This window comes from Drosophila sulfurigaster, chromosome 3 (genome assembly GCF_023558435.1).
Source record: "Drosophila sulfurigaster albostrigata strain 15112-1811.04 chromosome 3, ASM2355843v2, whole genome shotgun sequence".
NCBI classification, from domain to species: domain Eukaryota; kingdom Metazoa; phylum Arthropoda; class Insecta; order Diptera; family Drosophilidae; genus Drosophila; species Drosophila sulfurigaster.
The window spans coordinates 32,476,220-32,489,927 of record NC_084883.1 but is presented as its reverse complement, the minus strand read 5'-3'; the positions used below and the strand labels follow the sequence as shown (position 1 = coordinate 32,489,927).

The 13,708-nt window shown below is 42.2% G+C and overlaps 1 protein-coding gene across 2 annotated transcripts; it reads right to left on the bottom strand.

The window, feature by feature from the left end:
* Nucleotides 1–2,560: 2,560 nt before the first annotated feature.
* On the bottom strand, nt 2,561–11,988 carry LOC133844295 (diuretic hormone receptor). Of its 2 annotated transcripts, XM_062278214.1 has the most exons (12): nt 11,277–11,988; nt 6,043–6,397; nt 5,789–5,987; nt 5,623–5,716; nt 5,383–5,557; nt 5,238–5,308; nt 5,068–5,178; nt 4,794–4,982; nt 4,553–4,668; nt 4,340–4,396; nt 3,180–3,384; nt 2,561–3,101 (listed from the first exon to the last, which is right to left on the bottom strand). In XM_062278214.1, the coding sequence occupies exons 2-12, from the start codon at nt 6,359–6,361 to the stop codon at nt 3,075–3,077; spliced, it is 1,563 nt and encodes a 520-aa protein (XP_062134198.1). In that variant the 5' UTR covers nt 6,362–6,397; nt 11,277–11,988; the 3' UTR covers nt 2,561–3,074. The 2 variants fall into 2 exon arrangements, with proteins under 2 accessions (XP_062134198.1, XP_062134197.1); XM_062278213.1 differs by lacking the exons at nt 2,561–3,101; nt 3,180–3,384 and having other exon boundaries at nt 4,035–4,982; nt 6,043–6,378; nt 11,273–11,988.
* Nucleotides 11,989–13,708: the final 1,720 nt, after the last annotated feature.

The window sequence follows — 13,708 nt, the reverse complement described above, 5'->3', positions numbered from 1 at the left end:
AGCGGTCAGAATGTCATAATACCCTTATATACTATGGGTAGCGGGTATAACAAAAATATTGTTTGAAATTCGCTTTAAAGAGCGCGATAGAAATATGAGCTTTAAATGCGTGTAATTTGTTTTAAATGTGGTCGTAATCGAAACGATTTCCTGGAACCGAGTTTCGACAGTGTTATTATTGTTGTTTGCTGTTGGCGGGCATAAACAACTTGTGTTGCTTGCCGCTTGGTTGACCTTCGGGGTAATTTCACTTTTGATTATGCCGCAACTTAAATTATGCTCTCCTCCGGGGGCTTCACTTAATTAAAGCGGTTAAAAATTTTGGAAGCAAGTAGCTGGCGGCACGCGGCGCGGGGCATGCGGCGCAGTGGGGCAGTGGGGCAGGAAGTAAACACCATGCAGCAAATTGTGGGTCTAAGCGACTTTTAATTGAGTTTCATTTCATACTGGCGGTGTTAGCCAACTTTTAGGCGCACAATTTGGTTAATTAAAATGTTACAATTGCGTTGGCATTTTTGTGGCCCAACGCATTGTGTGAGTTGTTGCTGCTGCTGTTGCTGCCACTTTTGCCTGTTGCCCGTGGTTATCTTTGTGCTTGGCTTGCCACACTCACGCACACACTTACACACACGCGTCATTGGGTCGTGTGGTTTGGCAACAGTCAGGTGACAAGCGGTCCTTCGCTTTCTAACTCAAGGATGCTGCAGTTGACGCGCTTGAGCTGTGCCAAAAACTTGTGCACTTCATCAAGCTGGCGACGCCCTTTTGGAGGCGTGGCTACATATGACTCAATTTGCAATTTGTGGCACAGTCTACAAAATCTTTATTTATTGCAACTAATTTGCATAAAAGAAAAACTTTCGCAAATGCTGAAGCACATTTGAATGCAAAACCACTTGGCCGCACAATAAATGTTTATGCTCTTTCCCCATTTTACTTTTATGATAATTGTTGTTGCTGTTGTTGTAGTTGCTGTTGCTGCTGCTTCTGCCGATGTTGTTGTGGGTTGTGTTGCTGGTGTTGTTGCGGCTGTTTTTTGGCGTAGTTTTTGTGGCATTTAAGTACTTTGAACTTTGACTCGCTGTTTGTTGCTATGCCCCAAAAATTCCCATTAGGGTAAGTACACGCACATACACATACACACCCTCACACATACAGCTACAGCGCCGACAAGTTAGTTAAGTGCGCACACAGTGTTCATATATCGCTCATACGCCACGTTGTCGGTTAGTTTCCGCTTGTGCTGCTGCTGCTGCTGGGTTAAAAAAAGGAAAACTCTAAACTGGCCAACAAAACCATTCTGTGCATATTTTACACAAATACATTAAACATTTATGCACTTCATGCGGCTGATGCTAGTGGCAATCTCGTGTTTTGCATTCATATTCTCTCCACTTTGCCCAGCCACAACGAAAGTCAGCCCCACTCATCCATTTCGATTTCATTACAAGCATACCCTATGCCCATTGAATGATGTAAAAAACATGACATAAATTTGTCAAAGGAGCCAAGAAACCTTTGCATATATTTCCACTTATATTTCACTATTACTTATTCCAAAAAGTAACTCTCACTCTCTCTCTCTCTCACTTTCGAGCATATCTTTGAGTCGTTCACTCCCGCCTGAAGCATATTTGACTTGCTTTGCGCTGTGTTGTGTTGTGTTGTGTGCGGCTCATGCAATATTTATAGGCACTGGAATTTTATTGTGCCAAGTGCAATGCATTTTTATGGCGCCTGACTTTATGCAATGCTTTATTCATCTCCGTCAGAGTCCGTCTCGACACAAGTCGGAACATGAACTCTGGCCGTTAAGTCGTTAAGTAAACCAATCCAGCATAGATAGAAAACACTTCTACTGACCCTCGTTTTTGATTGGCAAATTATACGGTTACTTAGCTCGGATTATCGCACTTTAAATTAATAATATTCTTAATTAGCTGGCGAATGAAGTCATCTGCCAACAAGCTGCACGAAGAATCTTCATCTTGAACTTTTCCTCGAAAGCATCTTCAGCTTTTGCTTTGAGTTGCACTTGAAACTTGTTTGTGGCATATGAAAAATAGGTATTCATTTTGTTGGTTGTCTGAGCCACAAAGAATGCAATTAAAATAAGTAAAAATGGGGCGAGACAAGAATGTGGGCACATGAGATACCTTGTAAAGTTTGCTATCGAATTTTGGCAATTTGAGTACATGCTTAAAATGTTTTAAATTATAATAAACTCCTCAAAAGCAAAGTTTGTCTTTCCTACCACAGGTGCAACTGATTATACCTTACATATCGGGGTTACAGGGTATGTAAATAATTTTTATCATTATTTTGTCGTTGGCACTTCGTTGTTGTTGCTCTGCGCAACCAAAAGCGACTTTGATGTTAACACAATTTTTATTCATTTTCTCTTCGCCATCTCTTTTTTTGTGTGCTGCAAATTTATGAATACAAAGAAATTAAAATTTCAATGAAAAAGTTCAACAAAACGCTGTAAAATAAATTGATAATAAAACTCGGTAGCAGATGAGAGAAAGAGCGATGAATAAACGTCAAAATTTGCATACACTCAAGTAAATAGACCATTTATTAGTATTTTCAAGTGTTCTTTGTGGGTTGTTTGTTCTTCTTCTTGTTGTTGTAGTTTTTTTTCTGTTGCAGTAGTAACATTTTGTTTAGCTTATCTATTTTATGTATGTACACATTAAAGTTTAGGTAGATTTTTTCCCTTGCGATTGGTGGTACATTTAGTAACATTCAACAGTTAAAACAACACTCATGTACAATAATTAATTAAGACTACAATTATTTGTTAGAGCTACAATGAGGATAATGCTAAGAGGGAGAAGGAGGGATAGGGAGGCAAATCAATTAAATTAAAAGTTTCAGTTCAGTCTCTTAAGATGCTTGTTGCTCTTGCTAAAATCTTGACTAGTTGTACAATTTACAGTTTCCATCAAATGCCTAGGAGACTAAATCTAAGCTACACTCCATGACTGTCTGCTTGATTGTGTGCGTGAGTGTGTGGGAGTGTGTATATATACGTGTGTGTATGTGTGGATGAGTCTCGCAACTGTCTCGAATTAGACAGAGTTCTCCTCGAGTCCCTGCTGCAAATAGAAAAGTTCAAAGTTGTTCTTAGTTCTGGTTGCATTTGCAATTAGCTGTGTGTGGACAATGGGTGTTACCTTCATTAAAGGACTTATTGCCCGCGGCATGACGCTGAGCGTGCTGCCGGTGCCCGTTAGATTGCTGTTTGTGGGCAGCATGTGCAACGCATTGTTGGAGCCTCGGTGCAGCGACAGAGGCGCATGTTGCCCCACCAGCGTTGTCGTGGTAGCCGATGAAACGCAGGACTCGCGTTTTCCACGTCCATAGTACGAGGTTAGAGGGCTGCATATAGAAAATATCCGCAAAATCAACACTGATGTCGACACGGCTTTAAGGTGCTCAGCATGCATGAAAAATATATCTAGTCTACTTTTAGGGGCAACTAGAAAAGCAGCTGCACGCAAGATATATTATAATATGCAATGTGTTAAGTGAAGCAGTGTTGCCAACTTGTCTAGGGGCAAAAAGCTATTTTAGAGTGGGAAAAATCTATATAAATAAAAGTTATAAAAATAAGAAAAGATAATTGCAACATGAAATGAATATGAACTGACTATTAAAAAGTAACTTTAAATAGAATATTCACAAAGTAAAGTGAACAAATTTCTGCAGGATTCAGATGCAATTTTGTTACGCAAAATAAAAAACTTAATTTATATACTTTATTTTGAAAAGTAAAAGAGAAAAAGAAACTATAAAATAGAAGCATGTAAAGAAACAAACAAATTTTCAAATACAAAATTAATGTAATGGTGGAATTTAGTAATTAAATTTTAAAATTAAACTAACTTATCTCTGAAAGATCAAATACTAGTATGCATCCCTCGAAATTAATGTTAAAAATGCCTTCTTTCTCTATTTGTTTCAATAAATTTGTACAATATTGAAAAAAAAAGTAGAAAAAGCAAAAGTATCTTTGAAAAAAAGCGAGTTTTGACGCAGAATAGCCAAATTGGCAACACTGGATGGCAGGAAAAAATATTACATATGTGAAAAGACGGTTTATCATGACTCGCAGCGAGAGAGATTGTCGTAAAAAGCAGCTAAAATTGACAGTGAGTAGTTTTTGCCAAACACGCGACAGAAAGAACTTTATACGAAATATGCAAAAAAGGTGTAAATGACATGCGCTTGTCTCCGGCGCCTGTGAAAACTTTTCGGAGTACTCGTAACTAACTGCATGGACACAGGTGTGTGTAATTAATACTAAAAATGTCGTTAGCCAAGTTTCACTTACCGCATGCTCTCAGCGCGCGGGGAGCCGCCTCCCTTGGAGAAACTTTTTGTTGTATAGCTGCACAAGTTGGGAAAGAGTTTTAAAGTGTTTGTTGCCTCGTGCACTTAAATAAAGAAAGTGTGTGTGAGAGAGTATTGTGTGTGCTATACAGGTGAACAAGTGTGATTGTTGATAGGAAGTACTAACTACTTTGAACTGAGAATTGTGACCCACCGTCGATTCTGGTTGCGTTGAATGTTGCGTGTATCGCGCCAGGTGGATACATGATGTCGCAGCGCATTTCGCACCTCCGAGTTGAGAAAGCAGTAGAACAACGACACCCAAAAGCCCTGTCAAGCAACAGGAGAGCAAATATTTATAGAAAGTGACGCACAAAAAAAAACAAAAAATGAGAACCAGGCATCGGGTTTAAAGGAGGAACAGAAAAGAAAACAAATGGCAATGAAAAACTTGCCTGTGTGCTGAGCAGAACGGCACGAAGAACGGCAAACATGTGACCCATTAGTCCCGATTCGGAGGGTCCTGCCAGCACAACCAGGTAGGTGATGCCAAAGAGCGGAATAAGCACGAGCAGAGCCTTCGCCGCTTTGCGATATTGACGAGTCTCCACGGTATTTGCCGAGCGTAGCTTTGTTATGAGCACCTGGCCAACAAAAGATGACGTTGATGGAGTCAGCGTTGGAGCTTATGTGGGCTTGCAGCTGGGTTAAATTTCTACTCATACTCACCCACATGATGCGCAGCAGAAAAGTCAGATTGATAATGAGCACCGCGCAAACAGGACCCTGAAATATCCAGTCAACATTCGTCTCCTCCATCCAGGGGCAGTTGATGTCATACTGTGCGCGAATTCAACTTTAATGAGGCGAATACCCAAACAAAAAAGAGAAACTCTTACCTTATCCGTGTTGTAGCTGACCGTGAGAGCCTTTGCCACCGCCCACGTGACCACAAACAAAGCTGGGCCGCCTGTCATAGGAGGTTGTAGGAAGGCAAGTTAATTAGATACGCAAAGTGCAGACGGAGCATACATCAAAACTTACCCCAGCCAATTGAGGCGTATATGTTGAAGCGTATGTTATCACCGGAGAAGGTCTTGACCACCAGCATATACAGATAGAGACCCTCGACCAGCATCCAAAAGAAATTGGTCAGCGTGAAGAAGTGAAAGAGCGTGACCAGAGCAATGCAGCTGCTCAGTCCGCTGCGAATGGAGATCTGAGGAGGGGAGTGGAGTGTAGTTAGGAGGTATATGGATAAAGCATAAAGTGAGCACGTCTCACCTGCACAGACAGCAGCAGTATCCAGAACAAAGCCGACATGATGTACGTGAAGAACAAATTGGCATGGATGGTGTTGCGCAGGCAACGCAGCTCTCTAGGGGTCAATTGAGTAAGGGAGTAGGGGATGCAATTGGGTGGTTAGTGGAATAACAAAGCAGATACTTACTTGTAGTAGGCAAAAACAATCAGCGCCAGTGTTAGCGAGACAAGACTTAAAGCATAGCCAATGTAATAGATAATGGTCGGCAACTCGACGATGGTCTCAAACTCCGGCACCGTCTCCGGCGCTGGCAAATGGGCGCAGGCATCGTAGTTGGTGTACTGCGCCCAGCTACCATTGTAGTGGCAGAAGCGTGTGGCATTTTCTGAAAGCAGAGCACCCGCTTGAGAAGGTCAAAGGTTAATGCAACGTCTACTCACTGCTGCTATCGTAATGAATGCCCTGCAATTCATCCATGCACTGGAGCACGGCCAAAGTGCCGCGTGCGGTGCGCGGCCAGCAGAGTATCGAATCGAATTGTGTGTTGCAGTGGTCGGTGGCATTGCCAAAGGTCGTTGCCTCAACGTGCTGTTGCACCAGGCAATGCAGCTCGACGCTTTGATTGATCTCATCCAAATGATTCTGGGACCAAACCGTGTCGTTCAAGCTGCTGCCCAAGGTATCGCCGGCGACGCCGCCGTCGTTGTCATGGTCAATGATGCTGTTGCTGCTGTCGTGTGGCACGTTGTGGTTGCTCATTGCTGCTGTGGTTGCTGCTGCTGTTTTTTGCTGTTCCTGCATGTTGCCTGCAAGTAAAAGTTTATCAATATCACAAAAGGAAGCAATACAATTTAGCACAGACAACAAAGTCAGTTTATAAGTATGTGTGTGTTAACTGCATTGGGCCACAACGATTTAGTCTGAATTGCTATTGCCACAGGCAACAGTTTAAAGCACCATAAAGCCTACGCTAGGCAGGAAAATTGCATTTTCCAATGCCAATGCCAAGGCGCCATAGGCTTCAACACTGTTGCTCCAGGGGCCCGAGACCCATTTTGACTCTGACATATTAATGTGGCATGGCCCACAGAGCTATAAAAATTCATTAGCTTGCAAAAAAGTTTGCCAACAAAATAGCCCAGCAAGAAGAGAATGAGTGACTGACGAACTGACTGACTGACAGTTTCGGGTTGGCCAAGAGCGAAATGTCTATATGTGTTCTCTTGGGCCAATTTGTGTACGTGTTGGGCTAAGACAAAAGGTAGTAGCGGACCGCAGCCCATCACAGAAATTAGGGCGTGGTACAGACACGTAAAGGGGAAAGGGGAACGAGAGCAAAACCTTTGGAGTCAGCAGGACCCAAATCTTGCATTTATGTGCTGATAATAAATGGCATAAATGATGCATCGTTACATTAATGCATGGCATAAAAACACACACGCAAGCACACCCATACACTTACCCACACACACATGTAAACAGATAATAAATATGTAGATGTTGTGGCAAGCGAAGCGTGCTGACAGTGTGCGAGAGAAGTAAGCGGCCAAGCGGAAGTGGTTATGTTTTTTTCTCCGAACTGTGTAAAAGTTTTTCCCAAAAAAAAGGTTTAATAGCGAGTATTAAATTATGCATCGGACGGAATAAATAAACATAGTTTCTGCTAAATAGTTTGTATTTATTTATGCATAAAGCGCACGGAAAAAATTGTAAGTGGTTTTATTGCCTAAACTAAGCTCGTAAATAATTAATTGCCAGCCTTTGAGATTGACTTATCAGGGGGATAATAAAACTATTTAGCTTGCATATTTGCCGATTTAATTAAATATTTAGCAGCAATAACAATTTTTTTTGATGTTTGCAGTTATCATTTTTAAAGCCGTTTTTATCCACATTCGTTGACACTCGACTCACATTTGCCACAGTTCTCTGGGGTTGCGCTATTTTTATGTCTCACTGTATGCAACGCCTCATATTTTCTTTTTTTTTGTGGCTATTGTTGTACGCCTTTTTGGTGTAACCCGAGTTGTTGTTGCTGGTTGCTGGTTGCTGTAACTCTGGTTGTTTATGCCGCCTAGCTCGTAAATTAGCGCAACATAAAGCCAGTCGCCGACAAGATTATTCCTGCACATGCCTCGAGCTCATTTACTCATTGCGGTTAGCCCAAGTCGCTCGAGGTCCCCATTAGCCCAGTTCACAACTGCAATTGCGGCTTAAAGCAAACAAACAACCCAACAAAAAAAAGGGCGAACAGCGTTACATTTCAATTTCAAGCCTCAATTTCGCAAATTGCTTTCGCCGCAAAGGCAGCGAAGAGAAAAATTAAGAATAGAAATTGAAATAGCCGAGCATCTAATTGCCTCATAAATAATGTCAAACTGACAACCAACCAAAATAAAGGAGAGTTGAAAAACCGAAAAATTTAAATGAAAAGGAAAATATGATTGCTAATTGCATATTTGATTTCAATTAGCCGCAAACGCTGTGGCGAGAGGGCCAGCAGCAGAAATGTTCTACACAATTCATTGGGCACAAAAATGCAAATGTATTTTGACAGCTCTGGCAAAAAAGACAAAACTAGGAAATACACACACATCACAACACATAACATAAAGAGGCAGTTGGAATGTGTTCATCTGACAATCTCATTTATGGCATTCACAACTTGATGAATGTCCAGGCTCGCATCATAAAATATTTTCAGCTTGGCCAAATCAACGCAAAAATAAAAAGGACATTACGACAAATGCCTCTGGCGGCCAGCACAGCAGCAAATAAAAACCCAAGTAGAATTTAACTACAACTACCTGATGCGACTAACAGATACCCTGATTTAGGACAGTTTGAAATGAGTGTTGAGTGAGTTACGCTTTTTTTAACCCTTTCGCAGCTGTCAATCGGAGAATGCTTGACTGACAGACGTCTAAGTGGGGCAACAGAAAAGGTGGCAGAAATGGAATTGATGGACAGACGGAAGCGAGTTTTATTTAGCAAACAGGTTGACTGTAGAGATACTCTACAACGTATCTCTTAAATCAGCATACCCAGCCAGGCATTTTTGTGAGCATAGGGTATAAAAGGACAGCTGTAGATGGACAAATAAAATGCACACACAAATAGCAGAACAGCAGCAGCAGAGCGAATGTGGATATGTGGTATATGTTCGTGGTGGGGATAATGTACTATAACGTTTTGCTTATTTGTTGCTGTTTTTCCTTACAAGTCTCCCCCTCATCGTGGTGTTCCCGCTTTACCCCAAGTTCCCATTTCACAACGCTATCGTACATGCTATTATAGAAGATTGTATCTAATCTCGTGCGATTGCACACAATGGATTTGCCCAAGGCGCTGGCACCACACACACACATACTCCTCCACACACACACACACATGTATAAAGACTTGGAATCGAATTCCTGCGGCTGACTGAATATCGTAAGAGTATGCGACAAACTCATACTTTAAGCTTAGACTGCTTTCTACCCCGCCTCCTTCATGTGTGCCAGAGTGTCTGCAATTTCCGGCTGCTGCTCCTAATGCTTCTAAGTGTTTACGTTCCTTGCCAGCTGCTGCTGCTGCTGCTGTTGCTGTTGCTGTTGCTGCGTCTTGTAATTGCCGGGAATTCCAATGTAGAATTGAAAATATAATAATCAACATCACCACAATGCTGCATTGTTCTCTCTCAGTTAAAGACTTAATGGCCGCTGCCAACTCAGCCAATTGGCCGTGACATGCGTGGACAATTTGCGCATTGTGCATTGAAGACGTTTTCATTATGAAGCGAACGTTAAAGACAATATATAAAGCCACATGGTCAGGACACAAACAAAAGGCCAACACAACTTGATTGCTATTTTTAGCTGCGCTGCGCTCTACTCCGCGCTCCATGCTCCGCTCTCATTATTGTAGCTCATTAAATTTTATATGCATAAACAGAGCACAAGGCACTGCGTTGCGCACGGGCTTTGACAATGAGGTCGTGCGACGCATTGAAAAATTCATGAGTAAAAATGTAACGCATACGCAGCGTAAGCCCAGCGCATAACGCACAGCATATGCCGCTTTGATTAAATTCCGTCTGAGATGCTGAGCTTGAATTACTTGCAAAGGCATTTTTAATGCATTCTGATTGCGTATACGTAATTTATTAGCTTCAGTAAAACTGGTCATCAATCCGTCTGCGTTTCGCAATACGAAATCTCTATTTGTGCGCCGCCTTTCTCCTCTTTGGATTTCTCTCTGAAACCGAATGATGCAAAATATATGAACGCTCGCCTACGACTCCCCCAGGCAACATATACCGATGTGTGTAGGTTGTACATACTAGATCGGTCCGGGAGGGTCTCTAACTGTTTTGGGGCAAGTGTTTGGGCTTTTATGCATCCGCTGGCGGCAATCAAATTTGATGGCGGATGGCGTGAAAAACGCTAGTATTCCACATCCAACCGCTCAAAGGTCAGTCAAGGGTTTAACGTAAGTGAAGACGGGCCAACATATTTTAGCTACATTTTGGAAACGTTTTCTACGTCTAGACGAAAACATCATAATTTGCAGACACTTCCGTCTACATTGTTGCCACGGATATATGTAGGGAGGCGAATGGAATAGGAGAATGAAATTGTAACTTCCCGCACCTGGCTTCTTGCTGGGGTCAGATTTTTTTCGGCTTTTATCCCGTCTTGATGGCCGGCCATTTGAAGCAGGATCAGCAGAGCCATTGCCAACAAGTGTTGCGTTTTATTGTCTCGCCATTAACGGTTTCCCGTTCCACTTGAGTGCGGTGGCACGTGCAGCTCGGCACGCGCTGCAGCTACGTGAGTGCTCCGAGGGGATGCGGTGCGGTGAGTCAATGTGGCTTTCTCTGATGCTGCTGCTGCTGCTAACAAGCCGAGGATTTGGTTTTAGCCCCTCTGTTCGCATAAATCCATAAAAATTCGAACAACAAAAGCGAGGGCAAACAAACAAAAGCAAAGGGAACGAGAGAGACCTGTGTGTATGTTAGTATGTGCGAAATCTGTTATTTATTGGCTCAATAAAAATTTGGCTTAATGCAATGCAAGTTTGCCAAATATGACAGAGATTTGCCAAGCAGATTTACGACAGGCAGCGAATTATGTTATGCTGGGGGTATAACTCAAGTGGCAGTAGGCAGCAAACGGAAGTTCATAAAATGAAATCAAATCCAAATTGGAAATACATTAAAAGAGAAGAAAGGCAACACAACTCCATGTCAAGGCAACAAGTTCGCTTAGAAATACGTTAAACGTGAAGCCTAAAAGTAGGCAACAAGTTTTTCTTTTTATTTTTCTGTATTTTTTTTATCTCAATTGCCTGCCATTGTTCGATGACAACAATAACAAGCTGTAACTATAGCCATATTTTTAGCTATCAATGTCGGACGCTGAGGATGTCTAATGGAGTTTTTGGCAATCGATATTGCACCGAGTGGTCACACACCCACACACATAAACACACACAAACAGATTTATACAACAATGTGGCCAATTGCCAATCCTTCTATTCTTCTCCATCCCTTTGATTTCATAGCGCATTGTATCGTCCGCCTTTGTTGTGCAAGTTGCCCACTGTGTGAGAGTGTGTGTGTTGCCTTTTGCCTGGCTTTTTAATTAAGCCCACTAGCAGTAGATGATTTTTACTTTACACACGCACACACACAAGCTTACCTCTACTCTATGGGGAGTGCTGAACTGAACTGAATAGCTGCAGTCTCAGTTAGTTACTTAGTTGTAGTTGTAATTGTAGTTCTCGTTGTTCTCGTTGTTGTTGTCGCTAAGCTAACGTGGATTTTTCATTTGACCGCAGCTTAGCAAATGCTCTTGGTATCCTTTGTCCTTGCCACTTATTTGCCAGGGCTTAAATGTGTTTAACGCCTTCTAAGCTGCAAAATGATTATGTTTAAGCGCTTTCGTTGTTCTCTCTCTCTCTCTCTCGCTCTGTGTATTCCTCTACATTCGTTGTCTTGGCTATTGACACAACCACACACTCGCACACACACGCACACGCACACACACTCACACTCACTAGTTGTTGTTGTTGTTTTGATGTACGCACTTTAATGCTGGATTATTTGCCATGGCATTACATTTATTATTTGCAATCATTACACGGCCAACGCCTCGCATTAATATTTATTAAAAATAATATGCATTTTGAGCACGTTCTGCGGCATTATTATTAAATATTTGCCACTCACAAACACTCAAACACACTCGCCCTTTGATTTCACACAAATTCGATTTCGATACGTTTGGTGTTTGATTTGGTTGATTGAACTATTCGGTTGACTCGGATTAGTTTCAATTCACTGAAGATTCACTTTTCGAACTTCTAACCGTCTGACCGCTGCTCGAACCGCACTCGCTGACTTGCCGCTGATAACTGAAACGTTTGTGGAGCATCTTAACAAAAGCAGCCGACGAAGGAAGTTCTTACCACTTTTGGGCTTCGGCAAAATGGCGCGAAACATTTACGTTCCACAACAGAAAAGCTCAACAAAAGCTACGTTCCACATTTGGTTTTGTTGACGCTCTGGTCTCGTTCTTTTCCTCATCCTCGCTGCGTTGCGTTGGCTGCCGTCCAACAGGTGTGTGTGTTGTGGATTTTCCGAAACATTTTCTAGGAAATGCAATTCTTTTTTTTTGTTGCTGTATGTCCTTTCACTTATATACCTATGACAGCCGGTTAAGCGGGCCCTAATCCGCTCATTTGATTTATGTAAATATTTGTTGATGTCTAGCATTTTGTTGCCCTTTTTCACATAGCATGAGCATGAGCATGTGTTTGCTTAGGCGCGCTTCTCTCTGGTCGCCAAAGTATGCAGGCAGCAGGCAGCAAGCATATCATAACGATGTCGCTTTGAAGTGTGCCCTTGCCGTTGCCTTTGCCACAGTTAGACAGTTGTCTCTTCTTCCTGCTTTTTTCGGGCTAATCAAATTAAACTCGAGTGTGGCTCGTGTCGACATTTATTAAAATGGCAATATGCGCCAGGTGCTCGCCCTCGAATTGCCCCGAGAGCGCACAGCAAATTGAAAAGACAAAAAGAAAATACCAGCAAAAAAAAACTCTGACACGCCCCGTACACACACAAATACACACACGCACACACACTTGGATTCTTTTTATAAAAAGCAAGCGAATCTGCTGATAATAACACAATGACAATACATTAAGCCCCCACAGTCGAGGGCTAAAAATGCGTCTGACACATTCGAAGAGAGTCCTTAACATTCCTGACAAAAAAAAACGAACCCCACACTCTCTTGCCCTCACACGCTGCAAGTAAATTCTAATGTCAACTGCCACTCGAGAGCATTTAAATTTCATTTTAAAAATTCAGTGCCAAAAGCAAAGACATGTTGATGTCCCAATGTTCGGTTGTCCGTTCATCCAGCCAGCCCAACGTCCTGACATTAAAGCGCACGTCCTGACATTCCGATTGAATTTTACGTGCGGCATTATGAGTTTAAGTAACCTATAAAAGTGAGTGCTTTGTGAGGACCGCCTCCATTGAATTCAATTTCTGATCGATGGCAAAGACAAACAGCATAAAACTTTTTCAATTTCACCCCCAAACAACCAACTCAGAGTGAACTAACACAGTTAATAGTTTTCGCATTGTTCTAAAGAAATGATTGCGATTTGTAGCCAAACGAAAGGACATCAATTGACTATTGTTGCACTTGGGATTGTCTAGCTTCAGTGGTAAGTTGTTGTTGTACCACTTGTCGTATACTTAACTCGTTATTGCTTTTGAAAATTTTTCGTGCAATAAATTACATACACAGCACAAGACTTTCTTAAGTTCAATTTCATCAAGTGCACTTTAATGTCGAGCTGCAGATTCCAGTATACGGTTAAACAGCATCTTCAACGCTCATCTTAGTGGTTAAAAGCTTCAGACAACCGCGGAGCAGATGAGACAGCAATCTCAGCCAGCTGAAGATGAAGACGCCGACAACGACACCGACAGCAACAGCAACAGCGACTGCGATGGCGATGGCGACAAGGACGAGGACGAGGAAGTTGGGGATGATTAAGCTCAACAATGGGCTGACATAAGCTGCCAACCAACAATGTGTTGAGAGA

What these genes read in the sequence shown, in the direction of transcription:
- LOC133844295 (XM_062278214.1), bottom strand. Translation starts at nt 6,361, where the DNA reads ATGAGCAACCACAACGTGCCACACGACAGCAGCAACAGCATCATTGAC. An exon ending in TACTGCTGCTGTCTGTGCAG is followed by an intron (nt 5,558 to 5,622) that starts GTGAGACGTGCT and finishes TCCCCTCCTCAG; the next exon opens with ATCTCCATTCGCAGCGGACT. An exon ending in CAATAAGTCCTTTAATGAAG is followed by an intron (nt 3,102 to 3,179) that starts GTAACACCCATT and finishes TTCTATTTGCAG; the next exon opens with CAGGGACTCGAGGAGAACTC.